Consider the following 23,101-nt stretch of genomic DNA (forward strand, 5'->3'; position numbering starts at 1 on the left):
GTTGATGATAAAACTACATTTCCGCATTATATTATCGTTTGCTGACCTCTTTTTAAACTACTAAATACTACCGTTCACTGCAACTATATTAAAACATTTATTCGAAGCTAAACGTTAAAGTCACTTTTATAGGCTTTAATAATGCAATAAATCGTTTTACATAAATTATGTAAAAATTCAACTTCAGGGCAGTTTTAAAAAACTCTAAAAATCGTATTAATTTAAGCATTTTCTTTATTGTCATTTACATAACTGCTCATTGTAAAATAAAATTGTAATTATAAAAACCACTATATTCTTATTTTTGACAAATTCAAGTCAGTACTCATGTCCCAAAAAAGAAAATCCCAATGATTTATTGCACCAGTCAAGACAGAATCATTTTGAAAGAGATGACCAGATCTACAATTACATTATTCAGTAAGGAAGCACATTTACGAAAAGAGCACTTTATGCCCAAAACAGAGAAAAAAAAAAAACTATATGGATGGACGTGATCTAGCTGTAGTGAATGTGTAATTCACACAATATTCTTACACTAAATGGACTTACATCATTTCCCCAGTAGCAGAATGCTTTCTGTGTGCTAAAACAATTAACATCGGTGTAAACAACAAATAAGGATCTTCATTTCAGTACATTATGTTTAGCCATCATAAACATCCAAAACAAAATGTAACAATTACTCAAAGAGACATCTCTGAAACATTCTTCACAGTGAGAACAGTCTAATAATCATGTCACTATTGGTTAAGCCAAAAGTGCTGGATGGGTATCTGATTGATTTTAACTTATTTTAGACATAACAAATGTTACTCTCCTTTCTAAATAACCTAATGTCCTCCAAGAGAATTATTAATAGAATAAATAAATATTCTGCTGTTCTGATTAAAGTGTGACATTCTGTACATAAAAGTGCAATAAGGCTATCTTTTGATTAGAAACAGCTGCATGAGTCTTCAAGCATCGCCTTTCCTTCTTATAACTCTGCCTATGGAGAGTACATAAAACAAAACCAGCTTTTGGCAAACAAGACATTTTGACACTAATAATCATGACGGTAAGGCCACAATAGCCCTTTCGTTGTGTAAATAGTGTGTGGAAACGGATCAGAAAACCTGTCAGACAGGCCTGTAGATGACAAAGATAAACGTTCAAAATCAAAACGTAAGTACTGTCACCCATAATGGAAGGATATACTGGCAGTGCACATAAATTACTGTGAGGAGACCCTAAAATATATGATTAACCAAATTTAAAAAAAATGTGCAATTGATGATTTAATAACTAACAATAAGGGATGTGAATTTTAGACATATATTTAGACATTATTTTCATGAAATTCCAGTGTTTTGTTATTTCCATTTAAAGCTGCTTCTTTTTTCTTTTCTTTTTTTTCAAAAGTGGTTTGCTCAAAGGCATCAAGGTCATGGACGCATATTCCTCTGATTTATAGAGCAAACCTCATGAGCAACCGTTTAGGAGTGGTCTTATCTAAGGGTCTCTACACTCTCTGTCTCTTGTCCCTCCGGCACACGCTGGTCTGAGGAAGCCGTTTCCTCCGGTATGTGTGCAGGAAGCTCCTGAGGGACCTCTGCCTCATCCGCATCAGTGGCCTGCACGTGTGCCGTTTCCCTGAACGATTCTTCGAGCTGGCTGACAGAGCTGGTGTCACTGATAGAGTCTGAGCCGGCTCCATGCCGCCGGAAGAGTTTCTGGCCTGTGAATCACATGGTATGATTAACCTGAGAGTGCTGTGAACATCAATTAAAGACCATATGTGATTTAATTATTTTGTGGACACCGGGTAATTAGGGCCACACTGATTTTAGATCAAGATATTACCGTTACCTGGAAACCGTTTGGTGCTTGACTTGGGGGAATCAGGGGAAGCTTCTTTATTCATCTGGGCTTTTATGGAATAGACAGGCTCAGTGCTGTCCAGACAACCTATGGAGAAAAATAGACACTATACAAACCTGACAACTACAAGTTCTCTTGACAATTTCGTCAGAAAAAATATTTTTTTTTTTAGCACAAAAGTACCTTCAGCTAGGTTAAAAGTTCTTCCTTTGACAGAGGCCTGAACCGGGGAGAACCAGTTAAGCACAGAGCCCACTAGAGGAATTTGTCGAAGTACACCCTGAAAAATAAATGGAGAAAAATTACACACAGAACACATACAGTGTGGTCCAAATGTTTGACACCACTAGTGAAAATATTTTTTGATTAAATATATGTATTCATAATGTCATTATTAACATTATTTATGAAAAATTATATAATTATCTATCATCTAGTCTATTTGGTTTGTCTCTCTTGTTTATTGTAAAACATGATGATCAGGTTCTCTTTTTTGATTTGAGAATGATATAAAGAGCATCTTCAATGGAAACAAGAACATTTGACCATCTGAATAAAGAGTCACATGATCAATGTCACATAGGCCCTGTTTACACCTGGTATTAAAGGTGCTAAAGAGGATCTTTTCGTCGACTGAGAAACCAAAGACTGTTACTGAGTTTTTGAAATGAGCGCATGCGTAAGAACAACCCCCCTCCTTCGAAGGAACACGAGTGTTTACCACCGGCATTCGCTGTGTCGTGTTAGTGGATTCATTATGTCGGACTCATAATCTGCAGTTGTTACTCCTGTCTCCTGACAAAAACATTGCATGTGGCGCCTGTGGAGTGTGGAAAGTTACTGGTCTCTCACAAGGAACGTCACGGCAGTGATTGACAAGCCAGAGGACCAATCGTTTATGCGATGATCACGTAAACGATTGGCTGATGTTTTTAAGGTCCTACCTTGTGCACAGATGATGTATATTATTATTATTCCTTTCAGTGCACCTAATAAATAGTCTTTTATCAGTTAGTAAAGACAGTTTCAAGTAATATTGCAAAAATGTATAAAACAAAACATCCTCTGTAGCACTTTTAAGATGAGTTTGGTTGATTGGATCACAAGTGGACGGCACTAAACTTTGGTGTAAATGGGGTCTAAAAACGTTTTGAGCTTTTCCACTTTCAACCACTTCCAGAGATAGTTGAAAACGCATTCAACCAGATTGTTTTCGTAGTGTAAACGCTCATGTGGTCGAACAGCCAGAAAAGACCGCCTACTGACCTAATGAGTAAACACTATGGAAAGTGAGCTAACCAGACAGGATTTAAACTTTGTCAGCTAAAAATGTACCAAGCACAATGTTCTCTCACCATTCCTGATTTCTAAATACACATTCACTATGTTCTCTCTGATCTTGTGGCTATCAGAGCAGAAACGAAAGCTGCTGCTCTTTCTGTGTTTCCCTGTCGTCTTTTCACATTCAAATTGCGTGAGCTTATTTCGTCCATTAGATCGTAAGATCTGAAAAAGCCCATACATTTACCCGCCCATAGACCCTCCCCTTGAAGAAATCAGGGAAGGAGTGGTTGAAAGTGGAAAAAAGAGATGGATTAAAATACCAGGTGTAAACGGGAATGTGTCTCCCTCATCCACTTGTGATCCGATCGACCAAAAAGCATCTTAATACCAGAGTAGGGCCATATTTACTTATTTGTCCAAGAAATCAAGTGCAGGAACTTGCAGAAAGTTTCAAAATCCTGAAATTTGTTTATTTTCAGGTTTAAAGTAGATTGTTTTGATCTCAGACTTTTGGACCCCACTGTCCACTTACACAAATACACTCACCTCCTCCATAAGTTTCTCTTCATTTGCTTTCTGAAGCTGCAGCTCAGCTTCCTGAATGCCTCTTCTCACAACCTCAGTCATGTTCTCAAACAACTAGACACAAACAGATGCATTATTTCTAATTATTTATCTGATTTTCAGTGTCAAATTATTAAAAACCTGTCCAAAATAAATAACAAAAAATGAATGAATACCTTTCCACTTTCCTCAATGTCTCTTCCGACAGATCCTATAGTTTCCACCAGCTCTGCCACATCCAGGTCTTCTGTTGCCATTCCAATAAATATGCAATTTGTTTCCTCACCAAACTCAGGACCTGGACACAAGACAGTAGTTTTGAGGTTTTTAAATTCATGTGAATTTAAAAGCAATGCTACAACAGTCAATCGTGGGACCATTAGTTATTTACCACCAGAGAACTCCAGGTCTGTATCAAGCTCCATCAGTTTCTTAAGCAATTCACTGTTGATCTTCTCCACCCTTTGTTGTCTCTTCTCTTCATCAAGGTCTGTGTTTCTGGGCTCATACCTGATGAAAAACAAACAAAAGAACCTGTCAGGGACTGTGGAAACATGCAATAAGTAAAAATGTCCTTATTTCTCGTAATGTGGGAATATCTGATATTAGGGTCAATGTATCCTGTAGCTTGTTCCTGTTACTCAACTGGCAGTTTAGGTCATGCTTTTGATTCCCAGAGAACTCACTAAATGTATAAAATGCAATTTGTGTAACAGCATCTGTCAAATGTATGAACGTAATGTAAAATGTCCTGTAAAGAGTTTAACTCCAGAGTCTCACCTCACAACTCCAAGACCAGGCCAGCTCAGGTCATCAATGTATGAGAGTAAAGTTTGCTGAAGCACCTCATCCTTGAAGTCCTGTCTGAAGCGTAGAGTGCAGCTCAGCACAGGAATAATCTCTCCCAGCTTCTCCACCAGTGCAGCCACATCATTCTCCTGAGTGCCAAGAGCTACACACACACACATACCACCACCATTGTCAGCATGAACACTGTAACATGAATTGGGTCTCCAGACTGTATAAGCCTGTTAAAAATGTGTGGGACCTTTTGGGCAAAGAAAACAGCTTTCACTTGCCATGCTCAGAATGATACGTTTGTTTGTTTTCATGGGCATTCAAATGTAGACATGTATTCTGACAAAATTAGTTTTATTGCAAGCAACAATATATATTATTCTTAGTTTAACCCACATAATTATAAGACAAGCTCCGCCCCAGTTTGTCTCCAGCAACAGTTCTTTAGTCAATATGGCTTGGGCCTGAACATTGTGTTAGCATTCCAGATTTTTAATTATCTCCCAAATGTCTTACCTGCAGCAGTCATTAGGGGGCTGAAACGAACACATGTGCCCTCATCTTCCAGCTCAACCACATCTACGCCACTGAGGGGCACCTGCTGCACCAACTGCTCACCCAACTGACAAATAAGATCAAAGTAGTCAGGTCAGAAAAGCATCTACAGTATATATAGGTCGCTCTGCTTACATGCTCACAGACTACTTATTTCCTATAATATACTGTTAGTGAGAAAAGCATTTACCCATCTGTTAAGGGCATCAAGGATATCTCTCTCTCCCGCAAAATATCCTTCTACTGAGCCACCACTCGAGGCTGAAAATGAGAGTTTTTGCCTGTTACAGATTATATATATATATATATATATAATCTGTTATTATTGTTATTATTATTATTATATATATATCACACACACACCACTAGAAGTTTGAATAAACAATAAACAATTATATTATGATGAAATATTATTACAATTTCAAAGAACAGTTTTCTATCATAAAATATTTTAAAGTGTAATTTATTCCTGTGATCAAAGCTGAATTTTCAGCATCATTACTCCAGTCTTCAGTGTCACATGATCCTTCAGAAATCATTCTAATATGCTGATCTGCTGCTCAAGAAACATTTATGATTATTTTCAGTGTTGAAAACAGTTGTGTACTTTTTTTTTTTCAGGATTCCTTGATGAATAGAAAGTTCAAAAGAACAGCATTTATCTGAAATACAAAGCTTCTGTAGCATTATACACTACCGTTCAAAAGTTTGGGGTCAGTAAGATTTTTTATGTTTTTGAGAAGAATTTAAAGAAATTAATATTTTTTTTCAGCAAGGATGCATTAAAATCAATCAAAAGTGAGAGTAAAGACATTTAAAATGTAATAACAGTTTATATTTCAAATAAACGCTGTTCGTTTGAACTTTCTATTCATCAAAGTATATTGTACACAAATATTTTGTACATCGGTGCACAATAAATGTTTCTTGAGCAGCAAATCAGCATATTAAAATGATTTCTTAAGATTAGAGTAATGATGCTGAAAATTCAGCTTTGCATCACAGGAATAAATTACATTTTCAAATATTTTCAAATAGAAAACAGTTATTTTAAATTGTAATAATATTTCACAATATTACTGATTTTACTGTATTTTTAATTTATATTATATATATATAACCACATACAAAACCGAGGAAAGGAAACTTACGAGCACTGTCTTGTGAAAACCTGAACACCACCACTGGAGAATTGAGTTCATCGTCCACCTACAAACATCAGAGAGACACAGAGGGTGGGGATGGGGTCTCGAAACACCTGTGACACATCTGAGCATTTATTACAGGAAGCCTTAATGTCATGCTGTGAGCACTACCATGTTATTGTGAAAACTGGTTTAGTGTTTAAATGTTGTGATGCAATGTCATGGAGAGGCTTTTTGTTTGCTAGCTACAGGTTCAACAGGCCAATCTGGACAATGTAGCACATGACCTAAAGTCATGCATTAGTGCTGCTGGAATGTCTTTGTGATGCCGGAACCTTTGTTGTAATTTAGCTTATGAAATGCCCATTATTATAGTTATTAAATGATGCTTCACTCATGATTAATGGACATTTTCATGAACAAAAGTCTAACCACCACAGACATAAATTAAGAAAGTAAAACCTTAAAAATATCATCCAAGTGACTCTTTTCTGCCCTTTAAACAAATGTAAGATTTGTTTTATGAACAAATGACCTCATTGAGCCTCTTAAAAACATTAAATAAACGTTGTACCGTGGTTCCTGTTATAGCTATATAGTTGTAGCTAATGTATGAATAACTTTACTCTGAACAATCTCTTATAAGATGAGTGTTAGTATTACACACAGGAACATCACTGTTTAATTTTGCTCCATCTCTCACAAAGGCCATGTTAAATAATTCTGCTCGTTTCCCGTGATGGCTCATCATTGCTCTAAAGCGAGGTCCAGCATTGATGCCCAACAAGTCATCAAGCTCTGTGAAGTGACATTTCCTAAATGTTGTTTGCACATGCCTGTAGCACTGGGAGGCCTTTACATGAATAAAAGCCTTTATACTGAGCACCAGCACTTATGGGTGGACATGGTGAGGGAGGGAACAGTGGAGAAATAGCGCAAGTGAAAGGGAGAAGGAGTGGGATCAAGCAGGCAGAGGGTTGGTCCCACCTACAATAGAGAGTATAAGAGAGCCCAGCACGTCCCGCAGCGAGCCCCCGGAGATGGGAGGGACCCGGGAATGAGACACCACATCCTGAAACCAAGGTACCCACGCTCACTAACACACTATGTATACAGAATAAGAGCTGCACACATTGCTGACTGTCACAAACCACACCGCCAACATACATATGACGAACACTCCGCTCTTTACCATGCACAAAGCCTCGAGGAGAGACACCTCACTGTCAAGGATATCCTAATGGTGGTGACACAGAACAGAGGTGTTTGCTTTTAAGATTTTAGCCTAGATTCTCTGACTGAAAGGAAAAACTGGGCCACTGACATTTAAATTTGCAAATTAAAAAAAAAAAGTAAATAAAGTAAATAATATCTACAAAATGTAGCTCATAGATTCATTTTCAGCACTGTGATACTGTATGGTTTTAAATGAGATCAAGATTTTAAAGGAATAGTTCACTAGTAAATGAAGAGTTGGTCATTTACTCACCTTCAAGTCATTCCCAACCTGTTTAACTTTCTTTCTTCCGTGGAACACAATAGGTAAATATTTAAAATCATATCGTGACTGCTCTTTCCCATATAATGAAAGTGAATGGGAACTGGGGCTGTCGAACTCCAAAATTAAAAAAAGCACAATAGAGGTATCTAAAAAGTAGTGGACTCATGTGCTATTATTTTATACCTTCAGAAGCCATACAACACTGTTATTTGAGTTTTATTCATAAACAATTATAGCATTTTTTTTATATTTTGAGTAAGCTTTTTTTAGTTTTAGTTTAAAGCGGAACTCAGTAAGATTTGTGAAGCTCCCCCTACAGTTTCCTTCAGTGAATCACACTGTCATAAATACTCCAAGCGCAGCTCTGGACTACAACGACTACAACACTCGCCAGCGCAGTAGTTTTGCAAATACAGTACAAGAAATCTTTTCGAAATTGTCTTATAAAGTCATGATATATACATTGTTTTTGAATTACCGTAAAGCATTTTGTCACTCTCGCGTGAACGTGAACATGAGGTGAGATTGTGTCGGGTCGGCGAAGCTCAACTTGCAAGTGCTGTTTTCTGGCGTAGACGTGCCAGAGGGGGTTAGTGCCTCAAACACACCACTAGAAGTCAATTAACCATCGTAAGGACTTAGAAAACTATTTATGGAGGTAAAAAAAGTTACTTAGTTCTGCTTTAAGTTTTAGTAATTTTATGTGCTTGTCATTTTCATTTCTTTTTTTTGCTAATATTTCAACAAACATTTTATTTCAGTTAGTTTGCAAAGCAACATCTCTAATTTTCATTTAAAGTTAAGTTTTTCTAATATTTATAGCTTTATTTCAATGAATGATTTTTAATAGTTTTACCTTTAGTTAACAATAACAACACTGCCATATGATAGTTTTGTGTGACAACAGACCATCACAGGTGAAAAAAAAGTACATTTCTATAATGTACTTAAAATGCTCTCTTTTACACACAGTAATATTGTACTTAAAATACTAAAAATTCTTCTTTAGTACTTCTTAAGATAATCTTAAGAACACCATGAATATGAGCTAAAATGTGCTTTTAACACACTATCTCTGTATTAAAAAAATGTATTTAGTTACCACTTGTAGTACACTTGAACCCATCTCTGTATGAAAGATGGGTTCAAGTGTACTACAAGTGGTAACTAAATACATTTTTAGTTAGAATGATAGTATGTTAAAAGCATATTTTAGTTCATATTCATGGTGTCTCAAAATAGTACATTTGAGTACACTTAGATGTTCACATGAACTACTTTTAATATTAAAAGTGTGAAAATTCCTCAAATGTTCCATGGAAGAAAAATTCATATGGGTTTGGAACAACATGGGGCGAGTAAAGACAGAACTGTCATTAAATAGATGGAGCAACACCAACTCAGGACAGAGGAAATATTGATTGAAGCTTCAGATACTTTTCAATTCACATACTTATTTGTGGGGACTGTGGTGTAACTCTAAAATACTCTGTACCGACATACATCTGAATGGATCAAGACAAGTTCACCTACCGAGGTTTTTATTGAAGCCAGTGTCTTCAAATGCTCCAAAAGCTGTTGACTCTACAGGGAAACAGAACAATTCCCAACAAGGTCAGAGCAATTCTTGTAAGGTTTAAAGTACTTTACGCCCACTCCAGTGCATGGGATTATCTAAATGAAGTTGGCAGGGTACTCACTAGCTGTGAGGCATGCTTAATCCTCTCAACAATCCCATCATGCCCGAGGTACTGAAGGGACAGCCAAAGAGGCAAAGCCCGAAGCTTCTCCACCGGTTGGCTGGAGGTCAGACCTGCTGCAAGAGACTGCCCCCAACCGGCAGGGAGGACAAAGAGCATGAGGCATTTGCACACTGTATGATCACAACTCTGGATATGATGTGCTGTGTAACGATGATTGGTAGTTATAGTAACGTTTCAACTTACCATTGCCGGATCCTCATGTCTGTAAAGAGTGACGGCAGGCACAGCCGGCAGACCCAACCACGGGCCTGGAGTTAAAGTCATACTATCACACTTGGTGGCCGCCTTGATAGCGAGAGCGAAAAAATAAGAGCATATTCTGGACAACAGGAAACAAATGCATGCATTTGAGTGCTAAAAAACCCACAACATACCGTGACAGTGGAGGAGGCCTGACCAAGAGCAAGCGTTGCCAAATTAACCCTGAAAAGAACGCCACAGAATGTCAACTTAAACAACAATAAATATTAACAACATAGATAAAATATCAAGTCTATTTATATGTATATATGTGTTGTTCCTCAAACAAAAGAGGAAATACAAAAATAGACCAGCTGATACCAACCCCTCCACATGGAGCCACATGTCGTACTGAGCGCAGAGCTCTTTCAGGCGACTGAGTTTGTCTGTGTGACCTGCACCTGGCGTTCCTGAGAGATTAACTACATTTTAATGATCACCTGCAAAACCGAATATCAACAAATGCATTCAAAAAACTAAGCTGTTTGAATAAATAAGGTGTTATAGCAAACCGACCAGCATTCGCTATCAACAGCAGTGGAACTTTCCCTGATTCGCGATCATCTTTGATGAGCTTGTCAAGCAATGCAACATCCTGTGAAGAGAAAAACACTATATAACTCATCTTTTATTCATTTCATCAACACTGTTTCATTATTCACACATTTCTGAACAGAGAGTTTTAATTCCATTTGTCTTTCTATTTAATTTGTTATCTATGTAATGTGTTATAATGCGCACAAATTCCTCGTTTTATCTTTTACTTGGTTTGAATTTGTTCTTAAATGTACACTATCATTCAAATGTTTGGGATCAGTATGATTTTTTTAAAGAAATACTTTTATTCAGCATGGAAAAATTAAACTTATTAAAAGTGACAGTAAGGCATTTATAAAATTACAAAAGATTTCCATTTCAAATTAATGCTGTTCTTTTGAACTTTCTATTAAATCAAAGAATCCTGATCAAATGTATCATGGTTTCCACCAAAATATAAACCAGTAGAACAGTTTTCAACATTGACAATAATAAAAAATGTTTCTTGAGCATCAAATCATCATATTAGAATGATTTGTGAAGGATCATGTGACACTGAAGACTGGAGTAATGATGCTGAAAATTCAGCTTTTATTACAGGAATAAATTAGACTTTAAAATATATTAAAACAAAAATCAATTATTTTACTGCATTTTTGATCAAATAAATTGACAAAAACATTTTGAAAAATCTTACCAAGCCCAAACTTTTGAACGGTATGCTATAATTCCCTTCAGTACTTAAAAAAAGACAAATTCCTACCATTTGGTGCAAGGAGCCGAACATGGTGTTACAGGGCACAATGCAAAGACTTGACAGAGGCAGTCCTAGCTGAAAAGAAAACAAAAAAGTTGTCAAATCCACCACTACACATAAACACGCGCGCACACACACACACATTTTTTTAAAGGTGCCCAAGAACATGTTTTCAAAAGATGTAATATAAGGTGTCCCCTGAATGTGTCTGTGAAGTTTCATCTCAAAATACCCCATAGATTTTTTTTAATTAATTTTCTTAACAGACTATTTTGCGGCATCATTATAAACGCGCCGATTTATGCAGTGCGGCCCCTTTAAATCCCGTTCTCTCTGCCCACAGAGCTCGTTTTTGCCCTAAACAGCTATAAACAAAGTTCACACAGCTAATATAACCCTCAAAATGGATCTTTACAAAGTGTTCGTCATGCAGCATGTCTATTCGCACAAGTACAGTATTTATTTGGATGTTTACATTTGATTCTGAATGAGTTTGATGGTGCTCCATGGCTAACGGCTAATGCTACACTGTTGGAGAGATTTATAAAGAATGAAGTTGTGTTTATGAATTATACAGACTGCAAGTGTTTAATAATGAAAATAGCGATGACTCTTGTCTCCGTGAATACAGTAATAAACGAGGGTAACTTTCACAACATTTAACAGTACATTAGCAACATGCTAATAAAACATTTAGAAAGACAATTTACAAATATCACTAAAAATATCATGATATCATGGATCATGTCAGTTATTATTGCTCCATCTGACATTTTTCACTATTGTTCTTGCTTGCTTACCTAGTCTGTGCACAGATCCAGACGTTAATACTGGCTGCCCTTGTCTAATGCCTTTCATAATGTTGGGATCATGGGCTGGAAAATGCAGATATTGGGGGCGTACACCCCGACTGTTACGTAACAGTCGGTGTTATGTTGAGATTCGCCTGTTCTTCAGAGGTCTTTTAAACAATGAGATTTATATAAGAAGGAGGAAACAATGGAGTTTGAGACTCACTGTATGTCATTTCCATGTACTGAACTCTTGTTATTCAACTATGCCAAGATAAATTAAATTTTTGAATCTAGGGCACCTTTAATTTAGTGTGGTAATGTGAAACACTTCATATCCTGCAGCATAGACAAGTGAAGTGGAGGTGACATTGTACCTGACTGCAGAGATGTTGTCCCAGGCCAGGTCTGCATGCAGCACTTTGGTAAATCACAGGATGTTTAGAGCTCAGCACTGTAAAGCCCTCTGTAGCGTACTCCTCATAATGAGTATTAATAACTAGACGACACACCTTCAGCAGCCCCTCGCGGTCATCTTCATGGTAATATGCGGAGCCATTTTCATATCTACAAAAAAAGAATTCATTCAAATATTTTAATATATTTAGCAAATCTCAAGATTAATTTCCATTTTTACTCCATAAAATTACAATGTTGTCATAACTAAATTCCCTAGTAGCAGTTTTATTTATTTTGACAAAAGTATATAGAATTTTAATATAATTTACTGGACATTACATGAAAATAATTATTTGCTTATTGGTATTAGGCAAAATATCAGTGCATCCTTAAACAAAATATTTGATAGAAATTTTAAAACCATACAATACTTTACTTCAAAAATCACCAAAGTTTTAAAGAATGAACCATCTGTGTTAAATGATAACAAGACCGTAAGTCAAAGATTCCCCTTGTCCACTCATTAAGTCATTGTTATCATAAAAAGCTCAATGTTTTGCCTCCTAAGCTTTGCCAATAAAATTAGCTAAGGTGAACCAAAGGTGGAGCCCATTATTAATACTCTAACATAAATCTCACTTAATCACTTAAAAGTGTTTGTATGACAGGGAGAATAAAATCCCCTGAAACCACAGGAGATCACAGACAGAACTTGAACATACTTGAAAAGCCTGCAGAGCCAGAGAGTGGTATCTGACAGGATGCGGGTGGTCAGCTTTCTCAATCTTTCTCGTTCCAGAACAGAGATATATGCGGCCAGACTGTGTCCCAACAGAGCCATGTGTCCCTGCTCTCCGACATACTGCATCCTGCTAAACAGACATTTATAGTTTTATCACACCACACAGAGGGGTTTACATATGCTCTCGGTGCAATATAATGGAGCAACTTGTAGACCAACCCTAAGACTAATTCAGGTATAGTTAATGAGTAAAAAAAGGCACATTACTTGAAGAGACTTTTATGGGTTTTTTTATTTATTTATTTATTTACACCACCATTCAAAAGTTTGTCTGTAAAAGATCTGTAAGATTATTTTATGTTTTGAAGAAGTCCCTTATGCTCACCAATGCTGCATTAATTTGATCAAAAACACTGTAAAACAGTAATATTGTGAAATATTATTACAATTTAAATGAACAGTTTTCTATTTTAATATATTTTAAAATGTAATATATGTCAAAGCTAAATTTTCAGCATCATTACTCCAGTCTTCAGTGTCACATGATCCTTCAGAAATCATTCTAATATGATGATTTAATGCTGAAGAAACATTTATTATTATTATCAATGTTGAAAACAGTTGTGCTGTTTAATATTGTTTGTGGAAACCATAATTGTTTAGGATTCTTTGATGAATGAAAGTTCAAGATAACAGCACTGATTTGAAATAGAAATCTTTTGTAATATTATAAACGCCTTTACCGTCAATTTTGATCAATTTAATGCACCCTGGCTGAATAAAAGTATCAATTACTTTTATTAAAATTGAGCATTATTTCAATTAAGCACCTGCGCAAAAATAAATCTTATTATTAAAATAAATCTTATTCTAAAATTGAAAACTGCTATTCTAAAAACATAAGGAATTTGTTTCTTGGTTTTAGGACTACAAACCAAGCAGCTCCATAATGCAGTGACCTACCGGTGACCCTGCTGGTCATCGTCTCCATGCATCAGGTTTTGGACTAGCTGGAGTATGCTGACAACATCCTGTCCACTATCAGAAATATATGGAAAAAGAAAGAAGAGAAGAAAGGAAAGAATTTTTTTATGAATATAGCTGATATGCACTGACTTTAAACCCCATAAAATACCTTATAAATATGACAATAGAATTACAGTAAATGTAAAATGTGATTTACAATATAAGAGTCTCACTCACTCTCCCTGTAAGGGTCCTGGAATGTCTTTCCAACTCAACTTTCTTCTTTCTTTGCCTTCTTCAGATACCCTGAATAAATCCACACAACGTTATAGTTATACAAAAGGTACAGGTTATATGTAACATATTGCAGTTTAAATGTAATAAAAACAAATACTGAAAATATTGTAATGTGAAAGGTCTTACAACTTTCCACTTTCTAAAATATTCATGGCATCAGAAAGATGGTTCCCCATCTCAGCAAGTGTAGGGTCCATCATCTACAATTAAACAGTAAAATATATACGGGTATCATAGAAAGGCATATCAAAAACTGCATAGCTAGCAAACTTGATGACAATGGCTGTATATCACATTTCTTGTCACATCAAAAAAAAAAAAAAAAAGATCCCTCAGGCTTTAACAAACTCATATTTCACCTGTAGGGCACTTTCACTGAGAGAGAAAAAAAGAAAACATCCAGGCCTATGTCCATTTGTGAAAATAACATTATAATACACTAAATAAATAATACAAATATTATCTGTAGACTTAATAAACGCCTTTTTTGTAAATTGTGTCAACTTGTGTAAAATTAGTCAGGTTGCTCTTTCTCTGTTCTACACGTATAATTCCTGAAATTCAGGATATGAAAACCTGTCGGATGACACGGCTCGAGTCATTACACGAGCACTCATCTGGTTATCTCGTGCGCATCCTGCTCTAACACAACACTTGAATTTGCAACACAACTGGTCTGTGACTGTTTCAGTTTTTAGATATTAAACTTTGTACATGGAAGCGGTTTGCAGACCACCATCTTTTGTGATTTGCAGACCACCATCTAGTAAAGCCTCAATTTCACTTTCACATTAAAAAGAAGGACAGTGAGTATCAAGCTTAATGCACTAATAGCAAATAGTCGATTGTGGCTTTTAATGAATCCGGGAGAGCTCCGCATCATCCTCCCTATGGCAATGACAGTGAATAAGCTTCCTCAAATGAGCGAGCGAGACCTTCAGGGAATGATACGCACTCTTCTACGTTACCTTCACGGGCGGCTTATCCATGCAGTGTTGAAAACCCAGTTGCAGGGACTCTCTGTGTCCCTGTGTGTTGTCGCGTGCTGTGTATTTTAGGGAAGCAAATCCAAAAGGCTAAAAAAATCCACCTCGCGTACCCTTTCTCTTGGTTATTTGTATAGTCAGTTGTTACTTCCTGGTGTCATGCCGCTCCACGCTGGCAGCGCTGACGTAGCCTAAACATACGCCCCCTTTACAGTGTGCGCGAGCTTCTTGGTTTAGGTGTAATGCAAAGACATGCGATGATGCGGTGTAGCGTGTGGACTCCAAATAGAATCGGTTCGTTCGAACGGTTCGTTCCAAAACACCAAATAAAAAAAGATTCCAAAACCTTGATTAAATTATTCTTTTACGTCATCACGTGGTCTCTGACATCTCGGCGTGTCAATCACATGCTTTTATGATGAAGTCCAAAATAAATAACATTAACGTGTCCAAGTTCAGTTTGTTGTAGCTATGACTGAGCTCCTCACAACTCATTTAAAACCATAATGGTTGAAATGTTTTTTGCATGATTGATTAAAATACCTAATATTTACCAAAAACAAATTAGATTCGTGCATGGATAAAACTATTGCTGTTATTCGGGTATTTAATAATCCATTTTTCATTACGAATCAGAGATGACTCTTCAGCTGATTCATTGAGAAGATCCAACACAAAGTAACGATTCGTTCAAGAATCAGACAGGATATGCAAAACCTGAGGCATTAAGCAAATATTTGAAAAATAAACATTTTGGGAAGCTTGTGCATATTAAGTGCATGGTTGTACAAGATATCTCAACACCAAAAAAAAAGAGAAAAAAACATGACTAGAGTGTCATTTTTTCAGTTTTCCTCTAAAGCATATGAAATATTAACATTGCAAGCATTAAAAGTCTCAGTAAACGTTGATCGCACCACGAACATAAAGATCTGGTGACTGGTCTTGCTGAGTATGCGCGGCCGATCTTCATTACATACAGATCAGATCAAAGCGCGCCGCCCTTGAACGCGCAGGAGCGCGCGGGCAGATTAATGTAGGATTTGAGCATCTGACTAAGTAACGGGAAACTGCTGATCACTGTATGAACGCGCGCTGGAACCTTTTAATTTAATTGCTGAATGGATTATTGAACCGTAATTCTTACTTTTGCATTGCTGTCCCTTTTAAAGTTAAAGAAGATGGACCGAACCAAAAGTGATTTAAGTGGCAGTGCTTTGTAATGAACTTGTAATGTTTCCGAAGGATGTTCACCAAGAGTCACAATGAGCTGTCAAACTGTTAACCTGTAAATTTACTGTGCCTTTTAAATATAGCTTTTGAACCAAACTGACTAGATACAAAAGAGATGAATTGAATATTTGACTTGTACTAAAGGTCATTTTATGAGCTTAGCTGCGCCCGTCTGTCAATGTCAGGTCACCGTTTTGTTTTGTGCCCTTCGACATCATTCGACATCAAGGTTACAGAATACAACAGTTCGTCGTTTTGTTGAACATGAGAAAATCTTTTTTTAAACGAGCAAAGGTATTGCCTTGGATCAGTAATGTGACTCTGTACGGATGCCTGTTCGCCGGCGGGGATTTCGTCCATCAGTGCATCGCGCAGAGAGATGAGATGGACTGGAGGCACACGAGAAACGTGGCGATTGTTGCTCTGAGTTTCCAAGGTAACTTCAATTACTTCTGGTTACGAGCCTTAGAACATCGTTTCCCGGGAAGATCTGCTAGTATGATTCTCCGCAAACTGCTTTTGGACCAAACTTTTGCTTCACCTTTGGCGACCAGTGTCTTCTACACAGGTAAATATACCAACTCAGTCACTATATTACGCTTGTTTGTTTGTTCTGTTGCAGTCACCCAGTTCTCTTCTCTTTACAGGTGTGAGTTTCTTAGAGGGTAAAGAGGACATATTTGCAGACTGGCGAGAAAAGTTTTTTAATACATACAAGGTAGGCCCACTGATGACCCACCAAAGGGAAGTCATCTTTTACCAGCTAGCCCATGATCAGCCTCTTTTACAGAGGATAATTCATCAATGTCCACATCAAATATGGTAGTTGAAAAATCCATCGAAGGTTTAGCCTAGATTTTCTACTGTCCTTGGCAAGATATACAAACCTGCGTGGTTTTCTTTTAAAATCTAAATATGTACATTTCATTAACTTATGATTAAGCATTATAACATGTATAATAGTGTATTAAAGGGACAGTTCACCCAAAAATGAAATTCTGTCATCATTTACTCACCCTCATGTTGTTTTAAACCTGTTCTTTGTTCCTTTGAACACAAAAGAAGATATTTCAAAGAATCGTTGTTAGTCCCCATTCGTGGCATATGAAAAAACCCCAGAAAACATTTTCTTTAAAATATCTTCTTTTGTAAATGATGTTAATAATAATAATGACAGAATTTTCATATTTGGGTGAACTATCCCTTTAATGTGTTGAACTCCTGACTTGAGTGTAATATTCAAAGACCAAAAGGTCTAAAGGATTCATTATGGCTAATAGTCTAAATATATTTGTTCACATTTCAGACCGGACTAATGTATTGGCCATTCATGCAGGTAATTCTGTCACCACATAACATAGCCATGCCATAAATACTGCTTGATCCTTTGCCTTGAATTGTTCATTTTTCTCATCCTATGACTATTTATGTTGAATAATCTGTATTTTCTTGCAGTTTCTGAATTTTGTTCTGATGCCTCTCTATCTGAGGACAGCATTTATGGGCTGTTCAGCATTCCTGTGGGCCACGTTCTTATGTTTCTCACGACAGAGTGGGGATGGGACAGCAGCAGTGGCCTTAGCTTGGGTCATGGCCCCCAAAAAACGGCTTCTACCTCGCAGTACCGATGAGGAGAAATAGAGATACAGTGGCGCACATGGACAAGTTTGTGCCTTTGCGGTTGGACAGTTCTGTCCCACAATGGTACTGTATTGAGGCTGTTTTTATAAATCTTGTCACGTTATGATCTTATTAAAAGTTATATTAAATTAACTTATAATTAACGTGTGCACACCTTTTATTTATATTTATGCTAAAAAAAAACACTTTATTTTGTATAGTTTTACATTTTATGTTATTCAGTTTGTTTATATGGAAGGGAAATGAATTGTCTTTATAAATTTTACTGCATAGTGTTGCTGCGTGGTTTGGAGGGGTCTTGTGACATTTATGCCCCAGTTCCCCTCAGTCCCTTGATCCAGCTCTGACATTAGGTTGCCATTTAACCCAAATACCTTATTAATTTATTGAAAAATTGTAAAAAATAATAATAAAAAAGGGACACTATACAGTGTTTTTTCCAAACATGACTATCTCTCCAAAGAGAAACTTTTAAGGTTTACATAACATGCACATTTATTCATAAGGGATGCAGTGATCAAAAGATTTGTATATGACTACAAATATATATTTTGATTATATATTGCTTTCTGCAGTTTACACAATGTATTTTAGTTAGATCAGATTGTTTGTAGATGAGTTGTAAAGTTTCTGTTTTATGAAAGTGTATGTGAGAGGTGAGGTATAACCATGCAAAATTGTGAAACGCAGCAGCTTAATGTAGATTTTATGAGATATTGAGGGTGATGCTGGGTAACAGATAAACAGCTTTTCCGGTACTGATTGTCTGTGTTGGATTAGGCAGGATCACACACTTGCTAATCTTGGAAGGGCAAAAATGTCTGCTGTGCGCGCTCTGTCTTCTAAGTATGACCTCTGATAACAGTTGAATCCTCTATTAGGTACATGTATGTCATGACTTTGGCATTTTAGTTTCAAAAATGCTTTTTTATTTTGGTTTTAAAATGGATGATATTTTAGACAAATTAAGAAGGGTGTGAATAAACATTAAAAGTGTTTCATTCAGGTTTGTTTTTATAACAAGTTGCCATAATACTTTGTCATTTCTTACATGCAATTTGCATGATATGCATCACTTAGTTGCATTAGCAAGTTAAAAATTTTTTTACACTCAGGACCAGTCTAACACATATTACAAGTAATGCAAGTTATGTAATCAGATTACTTTTTTCAAGTAACTAGTAAAGTAATGCATTACTTTTACATTTACAAGAAAAAATCAACAAGTTACTTTGTTTTCCAATTTATTGACTGACACCTCATCTGTCCCCCGGTGAGGAATCGTGAGTAAGTGCAGAGGCGTTTTGTGTGAACATGATGGTTATTGTAGTTCTAGACTAAATGTGAGCATTTACTCATCTCACGTGCACAAAAACAGATTCAGTGATCCTCAAAATGAATAAAAACAGTGAAATGCAAACTCAAAATATTACAAAAACTTGCAAATAATTTAATTTATTCAATTACACAAATATAGCTACTTTATGTATTCAATCTCACTTTATTAACCAATGTCTTTGCTGCTGACATTTGATGATCCAATTTAACTAATACTAATAAGCAAAAATGACTATAGATAAACATGACATTTGTTTCATCTTTTATTTTTATTGCTGAAGTAATTCTATTATGAAATTATTTTATTTTATTCTCCTGTGCTACAGAATGGCAGCACAGCTGAAATGTTTGTTTGAGCTGCGCTCTCTACTGTACAAGCATGAATTTGCACTTCCTTCAGCCTGAGGCTTATTCATTTCACTTTGGGTGTGATATATAGACCTTATTTTCCAGAGAAAAATGCACGCCGCCATCTTTAGAATATTGTCTTTGAACTTCCGTTTTCGCGGTAACCCTGTATATTTCTATGGCATCGCTGTTGAAGAATAATTAGCTGGTGAAGTGGATTTACGTGTTGTAGAGTTAACAAAAGTTATCATGAGCATTGTAATGTTTAAAGCGGGTGTCTTAACAAATGTCAGTAGAACGGGAGGATTTTAAAATGAGCAGTTCATTCATAAATACATAAGATCGCTGTGGAAATACAAGCCAGAAGTCAAAAGACAAAGAGCGCAACGCTGAAAAGGGGCGGGGCTACATAAGTATTTGCCAAAAATATCAGTTTTTTTTTTATTAAAAAAAAAACAAGCAAGCTCAGTCCATATGAGAAAAAGTAACACAAAAGTAATAAAAGCACATTTGCAAAGTTTGCATAAAAAGTAACTAATTACGCAATTGGTTACTTTTTAGTGAGTAATGCAATATTGTAATGCCTTACTTTAAAAAAGTAACTTTCCCCAACCCTGCTAGAGACTTTGAAGGACATTTTATTTAAACTTAAGGATTATTTTTCCCAATTCTATATGTGTTAAATCTGTTTTAAGCTTGGTATAGCCTCTACTATCAAAAATAAATAAATAAACAAACAAATATTAAATAAATTAAACAAAATTGCAGAAAGATTCTGAAACTTATCACATATATATATATATATATATATATATATATATATATATATATATAAAGTATTTTGTATTAATTATTGTATTTATTTCTAATAAATTGTTAATATATTGTATTAATATATTATTACATTTTCACTGAAAATCTGTATCTTGAGAAAACCCCACTGCCATCCAAAAAAGAAGGATTCTGAAACCATGCTTATACTATACTATACTTGAAAGTGTACTGTAAGTGTTTAAAATGAGCATACCTGAAGGTCCACAGTCGCCTATATGGACGAGTGTTGTGTCGTACACTCGGGGCAGCATTGGGCTCTGGTGTCTAGGTGAGTCTGTAGATAAGACGCACCCACAGCTCTATGCCACTCCCTTCCAGGTGAAGTGGTAACGGAGAGCTCCTTCCTTCGCGCTGCTTACCTATGGCTATGAAACAAACGAAAACACTTTAAAAACCCTTCCACACGCTTCATTTAGGCGGCTGATTTGTCAAAAAAGCGATTCGACAGCTCCAAACGACCAAAATAACCATAAACACCTTGGAGATGGAGGCAGCGCCGGGCGGTCTCGGGCGCTGTTCTTGCGCGTTCTGGCTCGCGGTGGCTTTCGACGTTTTTGGTCTCATCATATTATTGCTTGGCGTGTTTGGAGAATTTTTTTTCTATGACTTTTTGATATACGCAGGCGCTATCATCATTTTCCTGAGTCTCATCTGGTGGGTTTTCTGGTACACGGGTAATATTGAGGTGCCCCCCGAGGAGCTTGAGGATGATGTGGGTTTGCTGAAGAAGGGCAGAGGTTTGGCTGGGGTTGTCAGGAGGTTCTCCAGTCGCCTGTCGAGCGGAATCAGAAACTCTTTCAGGAGAAATGGGGATACTCGAGGTCAAGGGGCAGTTCCCGGTCAAGCAACGCGCAGAAGAGAAGGCAGTCAAGTACCAGTGACTTTTGCAATGACCTCTCAGGATAATGTGAGCACTGTGTCTGCGGCAGTGACAGAAACACAGGCCATATGAACCATACAGGTTAATACAATTTAATTACGTTGGTTTGATTGCCTGTATTGTATCAATAATAAACATAACAACAATGCCAACTTCAGCAGTTTATCCATTCATGTTTGAAATTAATTGTTTTAAGCTATACTCAAAGTGTGTGTTTTTAAATATTTTATTGTGTCATCACTTATTCTTGATTTAATAATTGGCATGGAATGAAAATTGGTTATAAAGGCACAGAAAACATGCTAAAGAAATGACTTTGAGGAAGTATTTGCATCACAAGTAAGGGCAGATCACTCTGTTAAACATCAACCATGAAACCTACAATAGCTCAGTTCAGCAGAGGAGACCTGCAATGTAAAAGATGACAGATTTATCTTCATATTTAAGTAAACATGATATGAAAATATTTTTTTAATACCTGATATAGGCCTAACTTATAATTTGATTCTGCATACATTGTTGTAAAGAAGGCATACACTGTATGGAGGACAATAAAATAAATAAAAATGTATAGCAAAATGAAGTATTTAAAAACTGTATGAAAGCACAAAAATGTATTATGTTTTTTAAGTGGGTTAGAACAATCAGACACTTTTGGAGAGAGACAGAGAGACTTTTTGAATAACATTTTCTTGTTTTATTTTGACAGATTACAGAAGAGGATATTCAACCATATGGCATTGCCTAAAAGAAGTTTTGTTTTTCTCTCCTGTTGAAACATTCATTTTTGACTTTGGTGTTTTTTTATTGAAAATGTTTACAATTGAATGACATTTTGTACTATTTTTGTTGATTTGACTGATTTTGTGCTTTGTACTATACACTGAGATTATGCACTGACAAAATGGCTGTATGACAAAATAAATACAATTATGTATTTTCCTATATTTAATTGTGTATTTTGTATCTGATTTAAAGGTTTCAACCAACATATGACTGAAACCTAGTTCTTTAGTGTCCTGCTTTTATTGAATCTCGTACATCTCTACTGTACAACCTTTGGACAGTGAGAAGTGTTATTAGGTTTGCTTCCTCTTATCTTTGTTTGCTCATACCAATTTAGAATCAGCAGGTGTAAATGAAGCAGATGGGTGGCAGACGTTTGATCGTTAACTCAACGACAGTCCTCACTTTTCCACAAGAGTTTACTAGATATTTTTGTTCAGCTTTCAGGATTTATAGCTTTATTTCTCAGTAGGCCATCCATATACCTTTTATGTATTTCATGTAAGGTTTTAATGCTCTGACACTGTTTAAAAACTGCCTGCTTCACGGTAAAATGAAAAGGAAAAACAAGAAATTGCATTTTGTAGACTTTAAGTATAAGGGGTCCACCAATTGTTTGATCTCACACAAATACAATATTAAGGGAAATTTCACCGCTAAATTAAAACTCTGTCATTATTTGCTCACCTTCATGTCCTTTCAAAATGAATGACTTTTTTCTATGACTTTCTTTTGAGGAAATTTGGAGAAATGTAATTTTTTTCTTCTTTTTGTCCATACATTGGAAGTAAATGATAATACAATTATGTAGACGTTATAATATGCCAGGCTTAAAAGGTCAAGGTCAAATTTA

The 23,101-nt window shown here is 36.1% G+C and overlaps 3 protein-coding genes across 7 annotated transcripts; 2 read left to right on the plus strand and 1 right to left on the minus strand.

The window, feature by feature from the left end:
• Nucleotides 1–233: 233 nt before the first annotated feature.
• pdxdc1 (pyridoxal-dependent decarboxylase domain containing 1) lies at nt 234–15,370 on the minus strand. Of its 5 annotated transcripts, none has more exons than XM_067382193.1 (24): nt 15,171–15,370; nt 14,329–14,402; nt 14,143–14,211; nt 13,903–13,977; nt 12,920–13,066; nt 12,176–12,365; nt 11,014–11,082; nt 10,230–10,308; nt 10,039–10,123; nt 9,848–9,896; nt 9,657–9,758; nt 9,411–9,536; nt 9,244–9,294; nt 7,201–7,281; nt 6,216–6,273; nt 5,255–5,325; nt 5,026–5,131; nt 4,492–4,663; nt 4,103–4,221; nt 3,888–4,009; nt 3,694–3,786; nt 2,047–2,143; nt 1,852–1,950; nt 234–1,720 (listed from the first exon to the last, which is right to left on the minus strand). In XM_067382193.1, exons 1-24 carry the CDS (start codon nt 15,189–15,191, stop codon nt 1,491–1,493), a joined length of 2,385 nt encoding a protein of 794 aa, XP_067238294.1. In that variant the 5' UTR covers nt 15,192–15,370; the 3' UTR covers nt 234–1,490. The 5 variants fall into 5 exon arrangements, with proteins under 5 accessions (XP_067238294.1, XP_067238293.1, XP_067238295.1 ...); XM_067382192.1 differs by having other exon boundaries at nt 12,920–13,069; XM_067382194.1 differs by having other exon boundaries at nt 12,920–13,069; nt 15,158–15,370.
• A 1,218-nt stretch (nt 15,371–16,588) lies between these two features.
• Nucleotides 16,589–18,062, plus strand: mpv17l (MPV17 mitochondrial membrane protein like). Its single transcript, XM_067375291.1, has 4 exons — nt 16,589–16,989; nt 17,069–17,139; nt 17,728–17,757; nt 17,877–18,062. Exons 1-4 carry the CDS (start codon nt 16,686–16,688, stop codon nt 18,060–18,062), a joined length of 591 nt encoding a protein of 196 aa, XP_067231392.1. The 5' UTR covers nt 16,589–16,685.
• A 2,833-nt stretch (nt 18,063–20,895) lies between these two features.
• On the plus strand, nt 20,896–22,374 carry si:dkeyp-72e1.6 (transmembrane protein 238-like). Its single transcript, XM_067375304.1, has 2 exons — nt 20,896–21,543; nt 22,172–22,374. Exon 1 carries the CDS (start codon nt 21,067–21,069, stop codon nt 21,532–21,534), a length of 468 nt encoding a protein of 155 aa, XP_067231405.1. The 5' UTR covers nt 20,896–21,066; the 3' UTR covers nt 21,535–21,543; nt 22,172–22,374.
• The last annotated feature ends 727 nt before the right edge of the window (nt 22,375–23,101 follow it).

Source organism: Chanodichthys erythropterus, chromosome 3 (genome assembly GCF_024489055.1).
Source record: "Chanodichthys erythropterus isolate Z2021 chromosome 3, ASM2448905v1, whole genome shotgun sequence".
Classification (NCBI taxonomy): Eukaryota; Metazoa; Chordata; class Actinopteri; order Cypriniformes; family Xenocyprididae; genus Chanodichthys; species Chanodichthys erythropterus.

Bases quoted from the DNA above. Each gene is read 5' to 3' on its own strand.
- pdxdc1 (XM_067382192.1), bottom strand. From the start codon at position 15,191: ATGGATAAGCCGCCCGTGAAG. The intron at 6,274-7,200 runs GTAGGTGGGACC...TGATGTTTGTAG, and splicing joins GCTCTCTTATACTCTCTATT to GTGGACGATGAACTCAATTC. The intron at 1,721-1,851 runs GTAACGGTAATA...TGTGATTCACAG, and splicing joins AAGCACCAAACGGTTTCCAG to GCCAGAAACTCTTCCGGCGG.
- mpv17l (XM_067375291.1), top strand. From the start codon at position 16,686: ATGAGAAAATCTTTTTTTAAACGAGCAAAGGTATTGCCTTGGATCAGT. The intron at 16,990-17,068 runs GTAAATATACCA...TTCTCTTTACAG, and splicing joins GACCAGTGTCTTCTACACAG to GTGTGAGTTTCTTAGAGGGT. The intron at 17,758-17,876 runs GTAATTCTGTCA...ATTTTCTTGCAG, and splicing joins TGTATTGGCCATTCATGCAG to TTTCTGAATTTTGTTCTGAT.
- si:dkeyp-72e1.6 (XM_067375304.1), top strand. From the start codon at position 21,067: ATGGAGGCAGCGCCGGGCGGTCTCGGGCGCTGTTCTTGCGCGTTCTGG.